Source organism: Grampus griseus, assembly GCF_964374135.1.
Source record: "Grampus griseus genome assembly, chromosome: 14".
NCBI classification, from domain to species: Eukaryota; Metazoa; Chordata; class Mammalia; order Artiodactyla; family Delphinidae; genus Grampus; species Grampus griseus.
The window spans coordinates 16,891,087-16,917,328 of NC_139008.1; the positions used below are offsets into that span (position 1 = coordinate 16,891,087).

General features: G+C 48.2%; 2 protein-coding genes across 6 annotated transcripts in view; one reads left to right on the forward strand and one right to left on the reverse strand.

The window, feature by feature from the left end:
- Positions 1-26,242, forward strand: part of GSG1L (GSG1 like) — a gene marked incomplete at both ends in the record, with an annotated part of 218,812 nt that overhangs the window by 89,028 nt on the left and 103,542 nt on the right. The gene's annotated exons all lie outside the window — the stretch shown is intronic.
- On the reverse strand, positions 1,738-2,033 carry LOC309833179 (cytochrome c oxidase subunit 8A, mitochondrial-like). Its single transcript, XM_082671361.1, has one exon. It carries the CDS (start codon positions 1,979-1,981, stop codon positions 1,766-1,768), a length of 216 nt encoding a protein of 71 aa, XP_082527487.1. The 5' UTR covers positions 1,982-2,033; the 3' UTR covers positions 1,738-1,765.

A 26,242-nucleotide genomic window follows, 5' to 3' on the forward strand; every position in this document is an offset into this window, starting at 1 on the left:
TGCTGAATGACTGAAGAGTGGAAGGAAGGTGTAACCCGAGAGGTTAAGTGCCTTGCTCAAAGTCACACAGCAAATTTAGGTTAGAGTCACCTGCCAGGATCCTGAGGGCTTTTAATCAGCATCCCAACCACCCTGCCAACACCACCCATCCTTTCTCATCTCACCCTTCCTTCCCACCCATTCCTCCAGCCTCATTTTCTCTAGCATCACACATGGTCCTCCCACCTCCCTCATTCTGAAGTGCTGGTTCTGCCACTTTCGTTCTGAAATTCTGGATTCCTCTAATTACGTGCTCTTATTAAAAGTGATTAAACCCCCGTGCCGGTGGAGGACTGCTCCCGGAGATCACAACATCCAATAATTGCTTTAGTTGCTCTAATTCCAATTATTCAAGATTATCTTTCCAGGTAATTAGGTGTCTGGGTAGTCCCGCCTGTTCGCTCTTTCAGAGAGTGTCATATTAACCCCAAACGGTGACCAGCTTTCATGTTTCATAATTGGAAACAGTTTCTCCATGGTGAGAAGACTCCGTTAAGTGTAAACAGTGGTAATTAACATTTCGAAATGACTCTTCGGTCTTATCATACTTTGGTTTGAGAAATTACCTCGGATGCTTAAATCCAGCTCTTTGCCCCTCTGAGCAGAGGTTTCAGCAGCATTGGGGAAATAGGACTTGCTGAACTGCACGGGGGTGGAGGCATTTGAAGGATGGCTCCTTTGCACATTCTAGGAAAGTCTTTGCATGGGCTCGTTTCCTTCTGGATCTCTGCCTGGATGGGAGGCCTTGGGATGGAATTTGCCGTAAGACCCTTCCATTTGGCCCAGGCTTTGCATTCACACAGGACCTCCACTTTAGACAAATGATGAGTCCTTCAAATGAAGTTGTACCATCAAGGCCACCAGGTACAGTTGTGTAGGTTACCCACTGTGCAACTCTGGGGGTCATGATTCATCTATGTGAGTGGCATTGGGTTGGGCAGTGCACATCCTGTACGACTGTAGGCAGGGGCTGGGGATACACAGACTGGGTTAAAAGAAGACAACATTCAACATACAGGTCTATACCTGCACCTCATTGCTGAACCGCACTGCCTGTGAGGAGCAGGGAATTTATAACCCGATTTTGTTATGTTTCTTTTCTAATTGATATAATTTCATTTATATAATATACAAAGAGTGAAAGGCACAGAGTTTACACGTACAGTTCAGTGAGTTTCAAGAAATGCATACATCCATGTAGCCCACATCCTTGCCAAGATGTAGAACCAGGGCCAGCTTCGTGGGCACGTGACCTTATAGTCGCATAGGGTTCCGTGCACGGAAGGACCCTCCGTTTGGTTTAGTGCTATACTGTAACTGTCTTGAAATTCTTTTTTTTTTTTTGAGTTTCTGAAGCAGGGTTTATTTATTTATTTATTTTTTGGCTAGGCCACATAGCTTGCAGGATCTTAGTTCCCTGACCAGGGATCAAACCCACACCCTCAGCAGTGAAAGAGTGGAGTCCTAACCACTGGACCACCAGGGAATTCCCCCTGAAGCAGGGTTTAAATAGACTTTATTGTTACAAGGGAGGCCCTACCGAGCAGCGCCTTCTAAACGGATACATGTGGTCCCAGGATGGCAACATGGAGAAATGGAGAGGTCATGATTGCAGAAGAGGTCACTGTAACTGAAGGACAGGATCCCGGGGAGGCCGGCCAGGAATGCAGCAGACATGATCAGGACAGGCCGGGGTGGCCAGGTCGCAGGCTGAGGGAGAGGACAGCTACTGTCTCTCCCGCTTCTTATAGTTCTGCGGGTGTGACAGGACCCAGCCCGACGGCAGGAGGAAACACAGGAAGCAGGAGGTGAGCCCAATGGCGATATCCATGGTTCCGAGCTGCTCCCGCAGCGGCTTGGAATGGATCTGGGCCCGCGGCATGGGGAGCCGCCGGGCCGGGCCTGTCAGGGCCCTCAGCAGCAGTGGAGTCAGCACAGACATGACCGCACAGAGTAGACTGCAGGTAGCAGGCAGCCGGAACCCAAGGTCGCGAAGTCAAAATCTGTCTTGAAATTCTTAATAATTTTTTCAACAAGAGGCCCTGAATTTTCTTTTTTTTTTTTAAATTAAATTAATTAATTAATTTGGCTGCGTTGGGTCTTCGTTGCAGTGTGCTGGCTTTCTCTAGTTGCGGCGACCGGGGGCTACTCTTTGTTGCGGTGCGTGGGCTTCTCATTGCAATGGCTTCTCTTGTTGCGGAGCATGGGCTCTAGGCACGTGGGCTTCAGTAGTTGTGGCACGTGGGCTCAGTAGTTGTAGCTCGGGGGCTCTAGAGCGCAGGCTCAGTAGTTGTGGTGCACGGGCTTAGTTGCTCTGCGGCATGTGGGATTTTCCCAGACCAGGGCTTGAACCCATGCCCCCTGCATGGGCGGGCAGATTCTTAACCACTGTGCCACCAGGGAAGTCCCCTGAATTTTCATTTTTGCACTGCCCTCCCGATTTGGGCTGTATACTGCACCCCCATATTATTATTCACTTACTATTTCTCTTTACGTTGATTCACTTACAGAGTCGAATTATTTTCTCCCCATCCTGAGCAATGAGATCTGTCAATTCACGGTTTTAGTGTGCCATGTTATTTTTTTCCGAGGTGCTTTAAAATAAATAATAATAGTACCAAAAACTTATTTCTGTTTTGCCAATGTGTCAGACGCAGCTGATTCCCCCAACAACTCAGTGAGTTTGTGCTGTCGTTAAACTATGTGATGGGTGGGGAAACTGAGGCCCAGAGAAGTTAAGTTAACTTGCCCAAGGCCATATGGGTTGCAGTGGTGGTGCTGGCTTGGAACCTGGGCAGGTGGGCTGCAGAGTCTTTGTGCTTTACCATTCCACTTGCTGCCTTGATGTGAGCTATTAAAATAGAAAAAGAATCCCCGCGACTAGGGAAGGACTAAAATCTAATGAAAGGAAGGGACGAGGTAAGTGTTGTCTGGGTGGGGCTGGGAGGGAGAAAGGGCCGTCATACCACATGGGATGACACTTGTCATCCTCCAAAGCCCTTATGACTCATGCATCTAATGCTGCTTCCTTCGTCTAACCATCACACGTGGGCTGTCAGGTGGGAAGGCCTCAGAGAGCTAGTCTCACATGTTCCATTTTGCAGATAAGAAAACTGAGGCCCTGAGATAAAACTCTTCGTGGCTGCCGTGGCCTGAGTACAGGTAGACCTCAGAGATATTGCGGGGTCAGTTCCAGGCCACCGCAATGAAGCAAATATCGCAATAAAGCAAGTCACACCAATTGTTTGGTTTCCCAGCGCATAGAAGAGTTATGTTTACACAATACTGTAGTCTATTAAGTGTGCAACAGCGTTATGTCTAAAATACAATGTGCATACCTTAATTAAAAATACTTTATTGCTAAAAAATGCTAACCGTCGTCTGACAATGCGAGGTTGCCACAAATCTTCAATTTGTAAAAGCAGTATCTTCAAAATGCAGTAACAAGGTGCGCCTGTATAATGAGTGTACAGGTGGCGTACCAGTCCCTGAGAAGTGGAGTCCCCACTCTGGGGCAGCCTCCCCCAGCCCAGCCCTGGCAATTCTGGGAACACTTACTGAGCACCTGCTACGTACCAGTCCCTTTCAGGCATCTTATCCCATTTAATCTTCTCAACAGCCCACAAAGTGGGTTTACTGTTATCCCTCTTTTCAGATCAGGAAGCTGAGGCTCAGGCTAAGACACTTGCTCCCGGTCCAGGGAGGGGCAGAGCTTGGATTTAATCACAGAGCTGAGTGCAGTGTTAATGCAGAGCACGGGCTCTGGATTCAAATTGTGACTCTGCCTCATCAGCTGTGGGACCTCAGCCATGCTTCTCGTCCTCTTTATGGCTCACTTTCTTCATCTGAAAGATGGGGGAAATAGCATCCACTCTGTGGAATTCTTCCGAGAGTCAAATGGAATAATCCACGCGAGGGGTTAGCACAAGGTCTGTCTCAATCAGCACTAGCTTGAATGAATATTCCAGCATATTTCCGCCATCTCCTCCGTTCGGCCCGACCAGCTGGAAAGCTAACTTGGCAAGAACTCAAATTTGAGTTTACTTCTACTCAACTAACCTGCATTGACTCATGCACAGAATTCCATTCCCTGCTAAATACTTTCACATCTCTTGGTTCATTTAATTCTGTTGACAGCTCTTTGAGGAGGTGCTGTTATCTCTGGTTTACACCCAAGGAAACAGACTCAGAGAAGTTGAGCTACTTGCCTGAGGTCACACAGCAAAGCAATGTATCCCATCAGTCACGTGCTATTTCTGCCACACCTCACAGGTCTTTCCACCCTGCCTGGGGCCTCCTGGCCCCTCTTCCACTCCTTGGGCCCAGGAAGTTCTTTGGTTGGCTTTGCTGTGTGTTCTGACCCAGCCAGGTGGCCCCATTGGCTCACAGCTGTCAGGGCCTGCGTGGAGCAGAGGGAGGTGGCAGCTAAGGGGACCCATGGCTGCTGCTGCTCCTGGCACCCTCTGCTCCTCACGCACCACATCTGCTGGCTCCCGCAGACTCGTCATTTGCAACCATCTGCCGGGCTCCCTGGAGGCGCTAAGTCTGTGATGTGACACAGAATCTGCCAAACCCACTGCCTTTAGCCTGTGTGAGGAGCAGAGAGACCTTATCTATATCTTGAACCCACTAGGAACGATGGGCTTAAGTTAGAGGCCCTTTCAGGCCCTGGAGGGCTGAAGCCCCTGCCCTGGTTTGCTACCCAGGAATTTGCTCCTGCAGACCTGGTGCCGTTTCTGGAGCCAGCCTGACTCCCATGGGCTCTGCTTCGCTTAGGCTTTCCCCTGAAATTTCATTTTGAGTTTAAAAAGTCCTGTGTCTCTTGGCAGGGATGCCCTGGTCCCCTGCTTGTCCACAGAATCTCTGGCCTCATGGGCTTCTGGTATTCAGCGTGTGTTTTGCCAAAGGCAGAGAAAGGCCCGGTGTGTGTGTGCGCACTTGTTCCGGAGACACGAGGAAGGAAAGTGGTTTCTCCGAAGCTGGTGTCTGTCTGTTGGTCTCATCACACACTCCTCTTCCCTGGCCCATCTCTGGTGGTGAGGACAGAAGCTGTTGGTTTTATTCGTTAGTTAAAATTTTTTTTGATTGGGGGGTACCAGCCTTTTTGAGATATAATTCACTTACCATTTGTTTGTCCCCTTAAAGTTCAGTGGTTTTTAGTGTATTCACAGAGTTGTGCAATCATCACCACTATGAATTATAGAATATTTTCATCACCCTGGAAAGAAACACTGTTTCCTTTAGCCATCATCCCTCAATCCACCAGACCCCACAGACTCACACAACCAACGATCTCCTTTCTGTCATTGTAGATTTGTCAATTCTGGACATATACGAACAGAATCATATAACATGAGGATTTTTGTGCCTGACTTCTTTTACTTAGCATAATGTGTTTTTTTTTTTGCGGTACATGGGCCTCTCACTGTTGTGGCCTCTCCCGTTGCGGAGCACAGGCTCCGGACGCACAGGCTCAGCGGCCATGGCTCGTGGGCCCAGCCGCTCTGCAGCATGTGGGATCTTCCCAGACCGGAGCACGAACCCGTGTCCCCTGCATCGGCAGGCGGACTCTCAACCACTGCGCCACCAGGGAAGCCCTTAGCATAATGTTTTAAAGGTTCATTCATACTGTAACATGTATCAGTACTTCATTTCTTTTTATTGCCAAATAATATTTCATTGTGTAGAGATTTATTTATCAACCCTTTTTAAAATTGGGAAATGCAGCACGATTCCAAAAAGTACATAAAATATATAGCTTAACAAATAGTTGAAAGCAAAAACTTTATTACCACTGAGGTCAAAGAAGAAGATCATTGCCAGCATGCCATGTGCCCCTTCCTGAGCACTACCAGCTCCTGTCCCCAGAGGAGAGTAGTCACTGCCTTGCTTAGGTGTACCTCAGGGTTGGCAAAGCATGGCCCGCTACTTGTTTTTTTGGTTTGTTTTTGTTTTTGCGGTACGCGGGCCTCTCACTGTTGCGGCCTCTCCCGTTGCGGAGCACAGGCTCCGGACGCGCAGGCTCAGCGGCCATGGCTCACGGGCCCAGCCGCTCCGCGGCATGTGGGATCTTCCCAGACCGGGGCACGAACCCGTGTCCCCTGCAACGGCAGGTGGACTCTCAACCACTGCGCCACCAGGGAAGCCCCCGCTACTTGTTTTTGTAAATAAAGTTTTACTGGAACACAGCTACGCTCATTACCTTATGTATATCCCTGGCTGCTTCCATGTTATAATGGCAGAGTTGAGCAGTTATGGCAGAGATGGTATGGCCTGAAAAACATAAGATATTTCCTCCCTGGCTCTTTACAGAAACGGTTAGCTGACCCTGCTTCATAGTTTACCATCAAGTATGCAAACTTAAACACAATAGATTTGCTTGTTTTTGAACTTTCTACATAAATGTGATCAAATGATGAAACTTTTTTGTCTGGCTTCTTTTGCTTAACGTTATGTTGATCTTTATTGTAGTCCATTCGGGCTGCTAAAAACAACAGAAATTTATTTCTCACGATTTTGGAGGCTGGAAGTCCAAGACCAAGGCATCGCCTGATTCAGTGTCTGGTGGGAACCTGTTCCTTGGTTCACAGATGCCCGTCTTCTTGCTGTGTTCTCACAGGGCAGAAGGGGTGAGGGAGCTCTCTGGGGTCTCTTTTTATAAGTTATTAATCCCTTTCATGAGGGGTCCACCTTCATGATCTAATCACCCCCAAATGCCCCACCTCCAAGTACCATCACATTGGGAGTTAGAATTTCAACATATGAATCTGTGTGTGTGTAGGGGACACAGACATGCAGTCTATAGCAATCACGTAGCTGTAGTTTGTTCATTTTTATTGCTGTGTAATATTCCATTGTGTGACTCTAAGACCTTCTGCTTGTTCGTTTTACTCTCAGTGGGCATTTGGGACATTTTCAGTTTTTATTATGAATAATGCTGTTAGTTCAAGTGTGGTCCCCAGACCAGCAGCATCAGTGTCACCTGGGAGCCTGTTAGAACTGTAAATTCTCAAGCCCCACCCCAGACCTCCTGAACAAGAAGCTTCGGGTCAGGGCTGGCAGTCTGTGTTTAACAAGCCCCTAGGGTGATTCTAATGCATCCTCCAGTCTGAGAATCCCTGCTGTAGTGTTTACCTAGACATAGAATTACTGGGCCAACTCTGTATATCTTTAATTTTGCTAGTCGTCTTGTTTTCCAAAGCGGGCGTACCAATTTATACTCCCACACACGTGGTATGAGAATTCCCATTGTTCTGTTCTCGACAATGATTAGCTTTATCAGATTTTTTAAATTTGCCCAATGGATGGATGAGAAGTGGTATCTTATTGTGGTTTTCAATGTGCATTTCCTTGGTTATCAGAGGGGTTGAGCATCTCCTCATGTTTATTTGGGTTTTCTCTTGCGTGAAGTACCTGTTCACATCTTTTGTCTATTAGATTGTTTGTCTTTTACTTATTGCTTTATAAGGTGTTTTTTTTTTACATATTACTGCTTTTTTTACATATTATTGCCTTTGTTGCTTATAGGTATTACACACCCCTTTTGTCACTCTGTGGGCTTGCCTTATCACAGATGTCTTTTGATGAATATAAATTCTTAATTTTGAAAATTGTGGTAAGCCACCCATAGCATAAAATTGACCGTTTTAACTGTACAGCCACCCATAGCATAAAATTGACCGTTTTAACTGTACAGTTCAGTGGCAGTAAGTCCATTCACGTTGTTATGCAACCCTCACCACCATCCATCTCCATACCGTTTTTATCCTCCCAAACTGAAACTCGGTATCCATTAAACACTAATTCCCATTCCCCCCTCCCAGTCATCGTTCTCCTTCTTGTCTCTATGAATAAGACTGCTCAAGGTACCTCATATAAGTGGGATATGCAATATTTGTCCTTCTGTGCTGTCTTATTTCACTTAGCATAATGTCTTTGAGGTCCATCTATGTACCTCACTGTGGATGTGTCAGAAACAAAATGTTTTGGTGTGGTCTGGTATATATACTATATATATATATATATATATATATATATATATATTTTGGCGGTACACGGGCCTCTCACTGTTGTGGCCTCTCCCGCTGCGGAGCACAGGCTCCGCACGCGCAGGCTCAGCGGCCATGGCTCATGGGCCCAGCCGCTCCGCGGCATGTGGGATCTTCCCGGACCGGGGCACGAACCCACGTCCCCTGCCTCGGCAGGCGGACTCTCAACCACTGCGCCACCAGGGAAGCCTATATACTATATTTTGTTTATCCATCGGTTGATGGACGTTTGGATTGTTTGTACCTTTTGGCTATTGTGAATAATACTGCTGTGAACATTGGTGTACTAACGTCCATTCAGATCCCTGCTTTCACTTCTTCCACCCAGAAATGGAATTGCTGGATCATATGGTAATTCTATGTTTAATTTTTTGAGGAACCACCATACTGTTTTCCATAACAGCCGTACCATTTTACATTCACAGTGCACGAGGGTTCCAATTTCTCTCCGTCCTCACCAATGCTTGTTATTTTCTGTTTTGATAACAGCCGTCCTAATGGATGTGAGGTGGTATCTCACTGTGGTTTTGATTTGACTGGTGATGTTGAGCATCTTCTTGTGCTTTTGGGCCATTTGTGTATCTCCTTTGGAGAATGTCTATCCAGGTCCTTTGCCCATCTATGAATTGGGTTGTTTGGTTTTTGTTGTTGAGCTGTAGGAGTTCTGTATATATTCTGAATATCATTCTTTATCAGATATATGCTATGCAAGTATTTTCTCCCATTTTGTGGGTTGCCTTTTCATTCTGTTGATAGTGTCCTCTGATGCACAAAAGCTTTCAAGTTTGATGAAGTCCAGTTTATTTGCTTTTTCTTTTGTTGTCTGTGTTTTTGTTGTTGTAACCAAGAGATTATTGCCAAATGCAATGTCATGAAGTTTCCCCCTGTTTCCTTCTAAGAGCATGAACACACACGCACAACTTATTCATCCATCCATCCATCCATCCATCCATCCAATAATTTTGATTCTCCAGCTGCATGCACATCCTTCTGGCCTCATGAAAAATACTCCAAGGCTGTCCCGGGCCCATTTGTCTGGAAAACCTTTGCAAACATTCATTTGTTCCTGCGCTGCACTGGGTGCAGGAGAACTCTTCAGTCTTGCTACTCTCCTTGTCTTCCTTGGGAGATTGGGTGATTTCTGCTTTAAGATTTCCTAGTCTGTTATTCTCTCCCTGGCAGGATGGTGTGTGCATGTGTGTGTGTGCATGCACGCGTGCGCATTGGCAGAGGGTGCAGGGGCCCCCTTCAGGGACCCACTCCAGCATCTGTGCTTTCTTGCTTCCCTTGAATTAGCAACACTAGCTGCTGTAACAAAGAAACCTCCAAATCTTAGTCGCCTTCCGTGATAAGTGTTGGTTTTCCCATCACGGGAGGTCCTGTGCAGGTGACCCCATGGCCGACCCCCTTCCTTATGCTCATCCAGAGCTCCAGGCTCCTTCCCCTGCAGGCTTTGGAGTCTTCTCCATCCAGCCAGAAGTTGGGGAAAGAGGATGGTGTGGGAGGTCCCTATGGGCCGGGCTGGGCTGGGAAGTGGCTCCTTTCATTTCCGCCCACATTCCTTTGGCTGGAACTCAGTCTCATGGCTGTACTCAACTACAAAGGCTATAGGGAAATGTAGCTTATTTGTGTGCCCACGAGCTTTGGTGACACGTGGAAGTCTCTGCCATACCCTCTGTCTTCCCTTTCTCTGTCCCCCAGGCCGGGGGAGCTTTATTGAGTGTGGGATGTCGGGGGGAGAAGGGGCAGGAGAGGGGAGGTAGCCCAGGTCTTCTTCTCTTTTTCTAAATACAATATTTACAGTAAAAGTTGTGGCTTTTAAACTTAAAAGTCCAAGCTTTTGCAGCTCAGGAGCCTTGCTCTTGTGTCCTGAGACTTGGCCCTGCTTTCCCCTGGACCCCCTCCCCTGCAGCAGTGGATACAGGTGGGGAAGGACAAGGGGTTCAGGAAAACTGTGGGAAACCTTACCTAATGTCTCAAAAAATTATCCTGCTACTGTTAACTCAAGAATCCAGTTGTGTGTCTGCCACCCTTTAGTTTGCAGATACTAGTTTCTTGCACGTTTTAAAAATCAAAACGTCCATTACCTGCTTTCAGGTTCTTGATTCCTCACTGGTTCCGCAGGATTCCCCCCTGCACAGCAACAAAGGGCCACCAATCCCAGGTGCGGGTCCCTGCACCCTGGACTGTGTTTATTTGCTTTGGAGGCTGATTCAGAAAGCACAGAACTTCACTTCCCTTTGGACTTCGGCTCTACCTTGCCAGTGCTCACTCTGCCCTTTTCACTTTAACTGATCCTCTTTCGTGCCACAGAAGTCGGAAATAAAGCAGAATTGTGGCGTTCCGATCGCTTCCTGTCATGCTTTGACATCGGACTGTTGGCCCTGAGCAGACTGTTTGTTCCTGCCCAGTTGTTCTTGTTCTGAACAGAACTGCAGAGCTCATTTTTGCTCTCACCAGCAGATTTCACCAGCTCAGTCCCTGGTGGTGGGCGCCTGCCCATCCCGACAGGATCCTGACACCCTGCCTACAGGGCCTTCGAGATTTCCTTCCCCATTAGGGCGTCTGCTCCCATCCCTGCTGGACTCCAGCCCGTGTCGAGGCATGTTTGCCTCGATGGAAGCCTTTGGGGAGCATAAAGGTTGGACTCTTGGAAGGTCAGTGGTCATCCTGCATGGCCCTATGCTCTCTCAGGAGACCATCTCCCTTGTTGACGGGGGATCTGAAATGGGCAGTCTACCTCTAGATCATTCTCCTAGTGAGACAGACCCAGGCAATCGCTCAGTGCTCCCAAAATCCTTGGCACCATTGTTGGACCGGGGACTGGTGGGAGGTTCTAGAAAAGAAGGAAGATTGGCTGCAAGAGCCAGAAGCCTGCTCAGACCAGCTTAACTACAAAGGCGGTTTTGACAGGACAACCCCACAAAGTCCGGATGAGAAGTATTTCAAGACCAAAGCTTAGGATATGAGAAGGGGACTGACCAGGAGTCTTACCTCTCTTCCTCTGCACATCTGTTTCTTTTCTTGTGGCCTCTCCTGCGTGATGACCGTAGCCCTATAGTAGTCTACTGACCTTCCATCTGTTAACTAAATCTCCAGGTCCCATTTTCAAATACTTGAGGACAGAGAATCTGATTGGTCCAGCTTGGAGCTGGGAACAACTCAGACTGGATGAGCTGAAGCAGGGGGCGGGATCACCCAGCACGCCCCAGGGCTGTGGTCAGTTTCATTAAGAAGGTGGTGTGGTCAGGGAGGAGATGGTTGGCAGGGCTACTGTGGCGGGGGGGATGGGGAATGAACCATTGTTTGGTTTAGGAGAAAGAGGAGGACTTTCTCCTCTTTCTGAGGCTGAGCACACTGCTCACAGGCACACAGCTGCAAAGTGACAGCATCGGGATTCAACCCGGGGCCGCCTGGACTCCAGAACCGGCTCTGTGGTGGCTTCCGAGCCATTTGCTCTGGGTTTTCTCTACTTTTTGTTCTCTTCCAAATCTAGTTTCCTTGGAAATAAAATTCAGAGCTCACTTAAGTCCTCCTTCCCTCTCTGCACCTCAAGGGCATTCCATCCTGAGGTTTATTTAGAAGGGGGAGGGGCCCTTACAAATGGACCGGTAACCTGCTGGGCACGGAAGGCTGCCCAGCCGTCCTGGCTTCCCCTCTGCTGTCTCATTATTTTCCGTGGAGTTCTCATCAACATCCCTTTACGACTGAAGTTGATAAATAAACTGGTTGAGACGGTCAGAACGATTTAATTTAGTTCAACTCTGGCCCTTCCCCCTCCTGCACTCATGCCAACGGAAGGACCTCTGAGCCGGGGTTCAAAATAGGGCCTTCACCTCCAGCAGAACTGGGGCCAAGCAGGGCCAGCACCCAGGGGACCTTGGACTTGCTTCTGAACCTCTCTGAGACCTGCAAGGTAAAGGTGACAAAGACCCTCCCTCCAGGCACTTGAGTTTTGCATTCTGACAAAATCGTGTGAACCTTTCTTCTGGAAGGGAGAGTTCTGGGGTTCCGAGAGTCAAAAAGCTTTCAGATTTTTGATCTTAGTCATTGATTCAACGGGTATTTCTTGGGCACCGGCTGTGGACGCCACCGTCCCAGGGTTATTTTTGGTCCCTGCCCTCCTGGGCTTGACTTTGTTGAGGCAGAAACTCAGGGGAAGAGAGTGAGCCCTTGTTACTGCTCTGATCGAGGCAGTGACCATCAGTGGTCCGTGCGAGTACGCGACTGATTGATTGATTTCTCTTTATCCCCCGTACCCTCCTCCCATTCCCCTCTCTTCCATACTGGCAACCCTCAGTTCTGTTTAAAGTATTTATATTTGTATATATTCTTGCACATGTGTCACTTTTTGCATCATTTAAATTTATATAAATAGTACGTGTATTGCTATTTCTGCAGTAAGGCAGTACTATGACAAATCACCCCAAAACTCAATGGCTTACAAAAACAAGCTTTATTTTTCTTGCTCGTGGGTCTGAGAGTTGGGTGGTGACTGGTGTGGGTTGTGGGCTGACTGGGCTTGGTTCCAGGCTGTGCCTTGGGTTCAGGTCTGCCCTGGGCCTGTCCTGTCACGCTGGGGCCGGCATCTACCTGGAGGATATTCTCATGGCGATGGCAGAAATGCAAAAGGGATGAGAGAAACCTGTGATGCCAGACATAGAGAACAGACTTGTGGTTTCCATGGGGGAGGGTGGGTAGGGGAGGGAAGGAATGGGAGTTTGGGATTAGCAGAGGCAAGCTATCATATATAGGATGGATAAACAACAAGGTCCTACTGTGTAGTATAGGGAACTATATTTAATAACCTGTGATAAACCATAATGGAAAAGAATATGAACAAGAATATACACATATATGTATAGCTGAGTCACTTTGCTGTACAGAAGAAATTAACACAACATTGTAAATCAACTATACTTCAATAAATAAATAAATAAGTAAATGAAAGTCCCATTCACGCATGAAAAACATCAAGAACAAAAAGAAAATCCTAAAAAAAGAAAAGAAAAGAAATCTGTGATGCCTTCTTAAGTCTTGGCTAGGGGATGGTGCATGGCCACTTCTGTCCATATCCCAGGGGACAAAGCAAGTCACACAGCCAGCCCCAAAGTTAGTAGGTTGGGGAAGTACCTCCTGCCCCAAGAAGGAGGGGTGAGACTGTTTGCTGAACAGTAATGCAGTTGATTGCAGTATCTGTTTTAGGTCTCACTTTGTTTCTTAAATTTCCATTAAGCACTACGTGTTTAAGCTCCATCTATGTGGCTGTGTGCACACCTAATCCAACACCTGCCTGATACGCCATGTTGAGCATCTCCTCTGTGTGCTATTTGTTCTCCTAGAGATGGACGCCAAGGTTGTTTCTCACTCTCTGTCACCACAAACGATGCTGCAAAGAACATCCTTGCGTCTGCCCTGTGAGGATGTCCTTGAGGTGTACACCCAGGAGCAGAATTACGGGGTCGTAGGGTAGGATATACTTTTATTTTGCAACACTAACACCAGCGCCGCTGGAGGGTCCCACACGCTCCATATTCTGACCATCGGACTCACATCCGGGTATCAGCCAGCTTTCTAACGTTTACCTGTCTAATCAGTAGAAAGCCTAAAGTCATGTCTCCTTGCCTTAATTTGCATTTCTCTGATTAGTAATGCGTCTGAGTGTCTCTTCACGTGCCCCTCAGGTTTGAGTTTCCGCTTCTGGAAACTGCCTCTTCACATTCTTCACACTGTGTGCTTCCTACCAGGAGAGAGAGGTCGGGGGAGGGGCGGGGCCGGGAAGGGGGCTGGGCAGGGGGCAGAGGTGTGCAGGCCACCCATTTGGACGTGTTGGGCTGAGGTCAGAGCAGGGCATCCATGTGGCTGAGGCCTCAGTGGGCACAGGCAGGAGATTTCACCTGGAAAGAAGTCCAGGCTCATCTGCTTTGTCCCGGTGGCATTAATTATTTAACCTTTATTAGCAGCTCTGAGATAGGAAACCTGTTGTCCCTTGATTGGCCCCATGAAGAACCTGAAAGAAGAGGCAGATGTCACATTATTTGCTGTATTATGAGTGGCCTGAGAGGTGCCCCCAAACCCTTCTTTCTCAGGTTGCTATGGAAGTCAAGAAAAGAGCATTTCTGAACCACGTCAGTCGAGGACCTTCTATGCGCCGGGGGCTGAAAGATAATGATATCACCTCAGGGATGATACCAGGACCTTGTGAAGACTGAACTCGTTCATTTAGTCAACAAACATTGATTGAGCACCTACTATGTGCACGGCGTATGCTAGGCCCTGGGATACAGCAGTGAATAAAAGCAAAACAATTCTACCTTCCTGCAGCTCACCTTCCAGCGGGGAGTCAGATAAGAAGTGAATGTGGATCATGTAGATTATTTAGGTGGTTGGTGTTAAGTGCTAAGCAGGGAAGTGGGGCAGGGTGAATGCACTTGTAAATAGGGCCGGAGGAAGGCTCCTTTGAATAAAGACCCAAAGGGGATGAGGGGATTGACCACGTGGGGTCAGCAAGGCATTACAAAAAAGCACTGAGTGGCTCCTGACACCTAGTAGGCCCTCTGTACAACGACTATAGTTTATACATGAGGAAGGAGATTCAAGGGCGTCCTGTGACTTGCCCAAAGGAGCTCCTCTTGCCCACAGGAGCAGGCTGAGACTAAGGTGAAGGGCCTTGGGTACAAAATATAAGGAGGGGCTTCCCTGGTGGCGCAGTGGTTGAGAGTCCGCCTGCCGATGCAGGGGACGCGGGTTCGTGCCCCGGTCTGGGAAGATCCCACATGCCGCGGAGCGGCTGGGCCCGTGAGCCATGGCCGCTGAGCTTGCGCGTCCTGAGCCTGTGCTCCGCAACGGGAGAGGCTGCAACAGTGAGAGGCCCGCATACCGCAAACCCCCCCCCCAAAAAAAAACCCAAAAAGCCCAAAAACAAATATAAGGAGACCCTCACTCTCGGAGGCATGCAAGTCCAGCCATGGTCAAGAGGCGCAGCTGGGCTCAAACCTGCTCTCTAACACGCAGCATGGGGCACTCAGTAAGTGCTGCACATGTGGGGATGGCCAGCTATGCAGGGCTTGGCTACTGCTTCATCACAGAGAGGCTTTTCTGGGGTGTGATCTGGGCTGTAGGAGACCCATAAGAGCAGGAAAGATGAGAGTGTGATAGAAGAGAACAGAGCGCTGGGACCCTGCCCACCCATTCCTCATTCTCTCACTCTGAGCTGGGTGCCCCGGGCATGTGGAATGGAATCTGGCCCACAGCCTCACCTCACCAAGCTCACCATGGAGCAGGCAGATTAATCCCAGCTCCAGCCATCGAGACTTTTAAAAACCATGCACGACAGAAACACAGCTCAGGCAGGCTGAAAGGAAAAAGGAAATTTCATGGGCCCAAGTAACTGAGGCAACCTTCAGGCCTGGCTGGATCCAGGACTCACACTACATCTCTGGAATCTATCTTCTTTTCAGCTGTTGGCTTTACAGTTCCTCTGTTATGGCTTCATTATCTGGCTGACTCTTTCCAGGAGGTGGCCTGGTGACTGCTGGAGCGTCCATACATAGCAACCCCAGAGGAGAGACAGCTTTTCTTTCCCAGCAGTGCCCACAAAAGCCCCAGGCGGGTTCTCAGTGCGATGACTTGAGCTACTTGCCCTTCCTGAATCAATCACTGTCATCAGGGAGATGGAAAACTCTGATTGGCCAGGTTTGGGTCATGTGACCTTCCCGGGGCCAGCAGTGAGACTGTCCCAAACCAAGGGATGAGAGAGGAGGGAGGGTAAGGAACACCAGGCAGCTGTTACCGGAAGAAGGGAGGATGGACTGGGTGACTCCACTATGATTTTACCCTCTGTCACCGTCAAGGAGCCATTGAACCTCTTGTGCAGTGGTTCCCAAGTCTGGCAGCAGGTTAAAACCACCTGGGTAGATTTTAAGAAATACAGGTACCTGGGCCCTACCTGGATAGACACAGGTCTGAGGTAGGACCCCAGCCCCATTATTTTTTAAACGCTCCTCTGGCAGCCAGAGCTGAGAATCACTTTCCTGGGTTCCCACTCCTTAATTCACTCCACCTATTATCATTCTGTGATTAGGAAAGATTTTTTCAGTCTGCCGGCTCAGAAGGAAGAAAGTTAAAAGGGACAGAAATCTGTAAGCAGACTCTAAACCCCTTAGCCAGTCTCTGGCTTATATTAAACTGAGCTCCAGGCCAGTGTCCGGGTCTCCAGGGATGGAGCTCACCAGGGTGGGCTTCATCAGAGTGTGGCTTCTGATGGGCATCAAAGCCACTGAGGTTAAAGTCATACTGCCCGGGCCGTGGGCCACTCCGAGGGCCCTCTGAGCCAGGCCTTCGTTGCACCCTCCAGCACCAGCCAAGTGGCAGCAGGAAGATCCAGGTCAGCTGGACAGAATCCAATTTGATGCCTCTCCCTGGTGCCCAGTAGGCCTGACACATGGAGCCCTGGTCTTTGTTTTCTCTCCACTCACAAGGGTTTTATTTTCCTTAGAGCTGGGCTCGGGGGTGAAGAGGCTGGGAAAGACCGAGTCAAACACTTAATCAGAGTCTCGGGGCGGCAGCTTCACAGATGTTATTTTTTACCGTGATGTGAGGAGATGGGCAGGGTTGGGTAGGGAGAACGTTCTGGAGTCAGATGGATCGGGGCTGGAATCCACCCTCTGGGACTCGCTTCTCTTTGTGATCTTGATCCTGGCTTAAGCCTCAGTTTCCCCATCTGTCAAATGGGGCTAATAGGAATTCCCACCTGATAGGGTTTTTGTGAGAATGAAACCAGGCAGTGCATGTGAAGTCCGCGGGCCTGGCACACACTGGCTGCAATGGTGATCTTCACCCACAGAATAAGTATTATTGTGTGCCTACTTTCTCAGGAACTGTGAGGGGTGATTGGGGAAACCCTCTGCCCCCATGGAGCTTATAGTCTAGTGGAGGAGACAAACATGAATAAGATTATGATATATGCATTGAAGAAATTATGATAAGTCACTGATTCTCCCCTGTGGCTGTACCTGGGGAGATTTTCCCTATACTGGGAAGTCAGAGAGGGTATCCTGGAGGAGGTGACAGGTGGGCTGAAGGATGGGTGTGAGCCAACTAAGGCAGGAGCTTGGTGGGGGTGAAGGTGAGGTAGAATGCTCGAGACAGGGAGGAGCATGGGCAAAGGCCCTGTGGCATGAAGGAAGTTGGCGTTGGGGAGGGGGTCTGAGAAAAGGCCAGTGTGGCTGGAGCACAGAGAGGATGAGTGTGGAGACATGAGAGGGGCCAGACTGCACAAGGCCTTGAAGTCTGTGGTGAGGAGTCTTTCCTCCATCTGAACGGTAAGGGAAGCCTTTGAAGGATCCTGGTGGGAGGTGACAAGGTCAGATTTGCATTTTCAAAAGATCCCTCTGGCTGCTGTGTGGAGGGTGGATTGAAGGGGGATCTAAGTGGACATGGGAGACCCATCAGGAGGTTACCATAGTCATCTGAGTGAGCAGAGACGGAGGCTTGGATGAGGTGGTGGCTCGATGTAGGGGTCAGGGGCTTGGGTTTGGCATCAGTCTCTGACATGTTTCTTAACCCTTCTGAGCCTCAGGTTCCTCATCTGAAAAGGGAGGATAGTAGTAATAGCCACCTCGCTGGATTGTCGTGATCATTAAGTGGGAGATAATGACCTGCCTCCACAGTGGACACTTCACTGAGGTCAACCTTCTGTGCTACCCTTTCACCCTTCAGTCGTCATCCCAGATGGCACGTCTTCCAGCTCGTTGCTTCTCCACTGGGATTCCTTGTCAATGCATCTTATCAGCTTGTTTTGTACTCATCTGCATCCCCCACTAGACTGAACACGAGCTCTGCAAAGGCAGGGACCGTCACTACTTGGATCATGGCTCTCTTTCTATGATTCTTTTTCATGGTTCTTTTTCTGTGCCGCGCACATAGCACGCACATAATGTCTGTGGATAAATGAATGGGTGCCAAGAAGGAACAAATAAATGGATAACTCCTCCCGCGTTTTATGGAGCCAGGACTGAGTCCAGACTGACCTATGGTCGGGGTTGTGGAACCCTTCAGTGATGGCTTCCCACGCTTACGATCTAATGTGCAGGGCCTTTCCTTGGAGAAGATGGAACCATAATTGTAGATTAGGCTTTGTCATTCCTTTTCTCCATCTTGTATTCGTGAAGCCCGTTTTATTGAAATCCAATGAGAAGCCCCACTTCCATTAATGCAGAAAAACTTCCACGGAGGATGCCTCTGGAACTTTAACAACACACGCCATTTCATTCAGCTAATTTCTCCCCTTCCCCTCCGATGTTGGCATAAATGCATTTTTGTTTGCACTTCCTGGGCTGCTCTCTGCTGTCGCCATTCGAGGTGCTGGCACATAGCCTGGAAATCTAAGACTCTATGCGTGCCGCAGGTCGGGTAGTAGTCTTTATTTTTGCTTCTTTACTGACTTGGTTAATGATGCCATCATTCATCTAATCACCCCCTGCCCCTTGGCCCCTCTCCTAACATGAAAGCACCGCTGCTTCTGTGGTTCCCACCTCCCTGGATGGGTAGACTCTCTCACCTCCCTCCCATGAGTGCTGCTCTGGGGTGGGCCTGTGGTATCACCCTTGGACGACTGTGCCTTGTTCCTAAGCGGTCTCCCTTCACCCATCTCTCTCCTGCCCTGCATCCTATATCTATGCCCAGGTTTTTCCCCCCAGAGTTCAGCTTTTCTGTGTTGTTTTTTTCTTTTTCCTCTGAAGCCTTCAGTGGCTTCCCACGGCCCCAAATTCCAAGTCCAGCCTTCTTCAACTAGCATTTAAACACTTATTCCAATTTGGCCTCAGTGTAGCCTTACATTCCACCCCTCCTCACTTCTAGCACCCAACATCCCAATTTCCCTGGGACATTCATTCTTCCTGGAAAATGCCCCACAGTTTACTGCACCTCTGACTCTGCTCATGCTGGAACTTCAGCCTGAAGTGTTGGCTCCTCCCACACTGCTGACATTTACACATCCTCCAAAGCCCAGATCAAATGTCACCTCCTTTAAGCATTTTAATCCCTTTACTCAGGCTTAATTGCTTCTCCAAGTTGGATGTTAAGTGAAACGTCCAAACGAGGAACAAGGCAGATACGTTAACTGTCTCCCCACTATCTGTCCGCCCTACCTTTCTTCTTCCAAAGGAATTGGCTTCTGTTCAGCTATCCACATGTATCCCTTTTTGGGGAATGTAACCCTGTATCCCCAGCCTAGGGATGAATCCCAGTTGGTCTAAATCAACAAGGTTGTCCTGTCCCCTTGGCAGTGACTGGCTTAGAAGTAGGTGTGTGACCCCATTCTGCTGGGAGACAGTGGGAAGCTTCTCCTCCTCTTAGGAAGAGACATAAGAATCAGTCCCTTCTTCCACTTCAGCCTGGATCGCTGCAGTCCTTTTATGATCGTAAGGATCTTAGAGCAATCCATCATCCATCACCTGCAGATGGCAGAGCCCAAATATAGAAGGGATTTTGTGATGATACTGTTGAGCTGCCAAATTAATCACCCCCAGAGATGCTTTCCTTCCAAGGTTTCATTTACGTGAGATAAGAAAATCCCTTATGGTTTAAGGTAGTTGAATCAGGGCTTCTTGTTACTTGCAGCCTAAAGCACCCTAGCAGATATAAGGGCAACAGCTAAGTCAATCCGGGTCTATCTACTCGTTGGAGTATTATACAGCCATTAAAAAGGAACTCTAAGGTTGTGTAGTCATATGAAACAATGCTGATAACATTATTTATGCCCAGAAATCAAGACACAAAAGTGTAGGTTCAGCATGATATAAAAATGTATGCAAATGAAAAAAAAGATCAGAAGAAAAGAATTTTAACAATGATATAGCTGTTAGGGTAGTGAATCTGTTCATTTCTACCCCCACTTCCTGCTACCTTTAGTAATGTGTACACACACACGCACATATACATCATGCTAAATATACTGTATAAAGTATAGTGTATAGTGTACTATAATAACATCTAATATTGATTCCATAGTTCAATAAGTATATATGGTATATACTAATTATATATGATATACATAATGATATATATTTGTGTATGTGTATATTCATACATATATATATAATTTTGCTCCTACAGATTAAACAGTTTATAAATATTATATTCATAAATTTAAACATTAACACACTGAGTTAATCCTCACAAACCCTCTGAGGAATGTACTATTATTCCTATTTAGTAATACTTTGAGGAGATTGAGGCCCAGAGAGGTTAGGTAACTTGCATAAGGGCACAAAGCTAGTATGCGGGGGGAGCAAAGATTTGAACACAGATAGCTGGGGTCCAGAGTTTGTGCCTTTTTTTTCTTTCTTTTTACTGTGCCCCATGGGCGGGGGATCTTAGTTCCCCAACCAGGGATTGAACCTGGCCACGGCAGGGATAGCGCCGAGTCCTAACCACTGGACTGCCAGGGAACTCCCCAGAGTTTGGGCTCTTAATCACCATGGCACACTCCTTTTGAGTGTCCCTGAAAAAATGGCTCCCACAGTACTCTTTGTAGTTGGTCTTTTGGAACTTTCCTGAAGCATGCCGTGTACCATGGATTTCTGGTGAGGTCTCCCCCTTTGCAGTAGGGCAGGGCATTGACAGAGTGTATCGGGGTGTAGAAATGAGAGGTGGTCCTCATCCTGGGGGTGTCTAGAGCCTCTTGGGAGCACAGGGACAGAGGCAGAAGCTCAACACCAGTTGCCCAGAGTACCAGTGTGCCTGAGTACCAGAGTACCAGAGTACCACATAGAGCCTGACCCTAGCCAGCGGCAGCAGAGCAAAGCCTGATGATCATGTCCAGCCCATCTCCCAGCACCAGGCTTTACCCAGCCAGTAAATACTGGTCCGATTTGTCAAATCTATATATGCAAATAGTATGTTTAAACGGTGACATGTTGAATCAGTTGTGGAAGATGAGGGGGGATGAGGAGATCCAGGAGCATCAGCATGGGATGCCTCCCCTTGTCTATGTTTGGGGAGAAGGCTGTTGTGTAGGATTGAGTGCCATCCACCTTTGGACTCTGAACCCTGGGATACATGGTGCTGGGGAGCTGTCCAGTGGGCAGTGCTGAAGGCTTGGGTCACGAGAGAAAGCAGAATGCAGAGTGAACAAAGGAAAGGAGATAGGGAGGGAGTCACAGAGACTGGGAATCAGGTCAGCATCTGCATCAGAGAGTCCCATCTTCCCCTAGAGGTGATTGGTAGTATTGATCGGGGGCCAGTCTATTGTAATCGAGTAGGGAAACTTGTTAGGTTAAGTAGTAAGCATATAAAGTGTATTTGGTTATAGGTATGTGAAGGAAAAAAGTATAATTATATGGCCGTGTGTGTTGGAAAATGTTTTATAGGCCTGTTTTGTTGGGAGAAATAGAATATATTGGATCAATGGAAATAGACGACTATCTTGTGCAGCAAGATACTTGGAGACACATGCATGATAAAGAGGGGAAAACTGCAGTTTTGACATTCTTGTGGCCACAAGAGAGATGGAGGGACTAGAGTAGTGCAGAGGAGAGAGAAATAAGTCATTTTCAGGGTGAAAAGGATGAGTGATGGATAAAGGAGATGTGTACAGGCATGGTCACAACAAGGGTAAATAAATGTAATGTTGATAAATTTGTTTATTATGTTTGCTCATCAGCACAGCTGATTAGAGGACATGGTGGATGGAGGGAAGGCTGGAGATACTCTTCTGGTGGTCTTTAGGGGGTTGGCTTGAGTTATTATATAGATACTGTGACATCCTGATGCCTTGGTTTCCCTCCCTGTCTCTTGCTGCTGCCAAAAAAAATGGGTGACAGGTACGATCAAGGTAGAGTCCTCATCTTAGGAGGGGGCTCCAGTCTAAGACACATCACCAAAACAGAAACTTGGAAAAGAAATCAAGGCAGAGATCTGGTTATACACAGAGCAGAATTCAAGCTATCAAGCCAGTTCCTCGACTTGCAGGAAGCTGAAGTGTATGAACTGGGGCAAAACTGAGAAGGCTCGTGAAGGATGTGTAGGGGTTTTGAAGGAAAGATGAGGAAGGCCGAAAGCTAGGTAGGGAGAATGTGCCTTGTTTAGTCTTGCTTGGGGAATGGTGGGAAATTCATGTTACTGGGGTTCATGGTGATTGTGTTGCGAGAGATAAGCCCAGAAAAGTTAGTAGGAGCGAGAGTATAAAAGAATATGCCAGATGAAAGGCTATGTACTTTAAATAGTGGAGAGTGATATTCAAAATCTTTTAATAACACTCAGGCAGCAACCATAAGTACAGACTCTGGCCATGGTGCTGGAGAAAGTCTTGGAAGGGAAAACTAAGGGTCTTGGAGAGGGGCGAGGACAGTGTATGTGTGTTGGAGGAACACTGGGGACAGGGAGGTGGTGCTCAAGATAGCAACTATTTACCTGTATGAACTGGTATGAAAGTATTTCAGTATTCGAACCATCAGAATGGCTGTACTGGTGCATATCAGCTGACCAGCAGACCTGAGTTGGGAGCAAGGGAATGATACAATTGGATTTATGCTTTAAAAAGTGGCTCTGGGGCTTCCCTGGTGGCGCTGTGGTTGAGAGTCTGCCTGCCGCTGCAGGGGACATGGGTTCGTGCCCCGGTCCGGGAAGATCCCACATGTCGTGGAGTGGCTGGGCCCGTGAGCCATGGCCGCTGAGCCTGCGCGTGCGGAGCCTGTGCTCCGCAGCGGGAGAGGCCACAACGGTGAGGGGCCTGCGTACCATAAAAAAAAAATAAATAAATAAAAAGTGTCTGTGGTCACAGCAAATGTTTGTTCACCAGGTGGATTGGTGGGTAATAGAATTTTAGACTGGGTAGGGATCTGGGCTGATTTCTTTCCACCCGACAGAATATAAAAGTTTCCAGTCCTTCTCAGCCTGGGCCTGGCCAGAAATCACCTGCTTCGATCTGGCCCCTCATTCCCTGTGACTGAACATATCCCCAGCTCCCCACATGGTCTGCTCTTGGCCACTGCAGCCCAAGCTGCCTCTGTCCCTGGCTGGCTGTCTCTGCTCAGCCCTGTCTGGACATGCCTGCTGTGCCTTGCTCTTTTCTCCCCTCACCAGCGAGAGAATTGGCAATCTTCTGGGATTTAATTACAGGTTCCCTGAGGGCTTTTCAGCCCATCACAAGGCTCCTGCAGGCTGTCACTGGGAGGGTGACAGGAACATGCAGTGATGAACAGCGGCTTCCCGGCATGGCGGCTGTCCCCGGTGACTGTCCCCAGTGGCTGTCCCATGCTCCTTGGGCCGCTCTGTGTTTTCCCGAGCAAAACATGTCTCATTCCCATTTTGCGTGATCAGTTAGCAAGCAGGGAAAACGCTTGCTGCGGGAGAGATGATAAAAGAGAGAGAGCCACGCAGCCAGGGCAGAGGACAGAAAACACAGCAGTTCCCCTGGAGGTGGTACGTGCTCCCAAGGACTTCTAGAAACTCTTTAGATCTGTTAAATAATGACTTAGTAATTCTGCTCACTTTAATTACGTCAACCTGGTGTGCTGACAGCTCAGGTCCAGGGGGGATCTTTTTGGCCTTAGGCAGCCACTCTAGAGTCCAAGAAAGTTGGTAGACTAGGGTCAGCAAATACACAGCAGGCATGCCACTCTTTCCCACTCCTCCATCCACGGCAGACATTGCTAATTGATCATGGCACCACTAAGCCTGAATGTTACAGGAGCATGGATGTGAATGTTGGCTATTCAGGGCTTGGGGGTATCTTAAAATAAGACAATGAGAGATCTTTTTTTGGGGGGGTCCTTTTGAAGTCCAGTGGTCATGTAAGGCCTCAGTAGGCCTCAGAGGAAGACATTCTGATCATGGCTAAAGAGGTCCCGTCTCTGCTGTCAAGATTCCCCAGTATTTCACCAATGCAGCCCTCTCTGAATATGCCATCTGCGTGGAGTAGGATGGACCCTCATCGGGAGAGATGGGATAAATCCATTTACCTTTGCACTCTTTGTTCTTGGTCCTGGGAAAATAAGCACCCAAACCTCCTGTCTCTCAGGTTTCTCCTTCCAGGTGAAAACCGAATGATATGGACTCTACATTACCAGCTAGAGTGTCTGTGGAGCCCTTCCTCCCTTCCTCTGCCAGTGTGCTGTAATGTCCTCACGGGCAACCACCTCTGCATCACTGTCAGTCTGCGTGATCAGGATGAGGCTGACTCTGCTCTCCAGGGATGCAGGATCCAGGCCTCGCCAGTCAGCTTTGCATCTTGGCTGCCACAGTGGGTTCTGGAGTCTAGGAGGCTAATGAGACTCAGGCTTAGGGGTTTTGCTGCACTTAGTGGAAAAGTGGAGCTCTCCTTCTGTGGGGTTTGTGGGCTAAGCTGGTGGGATGTTAAGCTTGAGCTGCTGTTGAAGGTCTTTGTCTCCCCATGGGGAAACCTTTCAGAGGCACTGAGGAGTGGCTGAGCTTGGTATGTTTTGAGGAACAAAAAGACAGGATGTTTGGGGCTGGAGGGTGAGGGGAGCTTTGTAGGAGAGGAAGTCAGAGAGAAAGGCAGGAGCCAGCCTGTGGAAAATCTTGCAGGCTAGGGTAGGGGATTTGGAGTTCATTCTAACAGCAGTGGGAAGCTATCACCACTTTGGGCATCTCCACACCCTCAAACCTTCTTCGCTCCTGACTCATCCCTTCATATGAGTCATCTTGGATATTACCAGGATTAATTAGGAGTAAGAAGACTAGGGGCATCCCCAAGCTCTGCTGAGGACTTGCTCAGTGAAATGGGCCAGTTGCACCCTTCTCTGGGCCTGTTTCCACTCTGGCTCATGATGGAATTGGACTAGTTCAAGGATAACAAAAAGATTTCATCTTTCATCCCTTCTCTGTTCACTTGGTAGTGTTTGCCTGGACAGCTATGGAGAGAAGGACTGTGAGTATCACCCAGGCTCTATGGGAGAGTGCTACGATCCATTAGCAATGTCTGCCATGGGTAAAGAAAAAAGGAGTGGTGAGTCATTCATCTCAAGACCACATGCTCCCGGAGGTGTCTTCTGTAGCATTTTATGAGACTTTAAGTCAGACGTATCAGCAGCTTGGAGCACCAGACCAGGAATAAAAATGTCTAGCAAGTTAGGAAACTTACACAGGGCTTCCCACTTTACAAAGAGTTTTCATGGCCATTTTCTCACTCGAACCTAACAATCTATTATGTTTGTCTCACACCCTCCTTCTGGTAACCGTACTCTGGTTTTTTTCTTGGGCACCAATCCCTTCCTGTGCTCAGGCTGTGTGCTTTGGGGCTGAGGATAGGATACGAGAACCAGGCCTCTACCGTGATAGTCACCTCATCATGGCAGTGGGTCATGTGGTGGACCCATGACCCCACAGAGGTTATGAGATGTAGTGAAACATGTGCTGCAACCCCTGGGCAAGGCTACTGTGCCCGTGGATTTGAAGGTGTTAGGATATAGGCCTAGGTGTGCTGGGGCTGTTTCCCACGTTCTTAAGAGCTCATTTTGCACCTCTTCTCAACTTGACGTTCAGTGATGTCACACTGGTAGCTCGAAGTCAGCCACAGTGGAAGTATTTGCCACAAATCAGGGACGTGTTTTTCCCTGAGAGCTGACTTGCCAGCACTCCACTGGCCTGAGGGCTGCCAGAAGCTTTCTAGCTACTGCAAAGAGCCAGAGACCCAAGCCACAAAGTGGGAGGTGGAGCCAAAAGAGAGGACCAAGTCCTGAGTCCAGTTGTGCCTGAAGCTACACCTGCCTTTATAATTTTCAGCTGATAAATGATTCTTCTGTTTAAGCCTATTTGGGTTGTATTTTCTGTCTCTTTCAACTAAAAGAAGGCTGCTATAAATTTTATATTTCAATATGCAAAAAACAGATGGTTTAATATTCATCTCTTGAAAACTTTGTGAATAGTTCTCTACTGCCTTGGGAGGAATGTTCAAGTTCTCACCCAGCATCCAAGATTTCCCACAGTCTGGCTCCACTCTCTCTCTCTGGCTTCAGATTAAGGTATCCTGTGCTCTAGGTTAATTGGACTTTCAAACTGCCCTCAACCGTCTCCTCCTTTCCCGCCTCTGTGCCTTTGCTCATTCTGTTCCCTCTGCTTGGAACATCCTCTCTTTCTCTTCACATCTACCTTCCTGTTGCTGTTTAAGGTCCAGCAGCTCTCCACCCCCA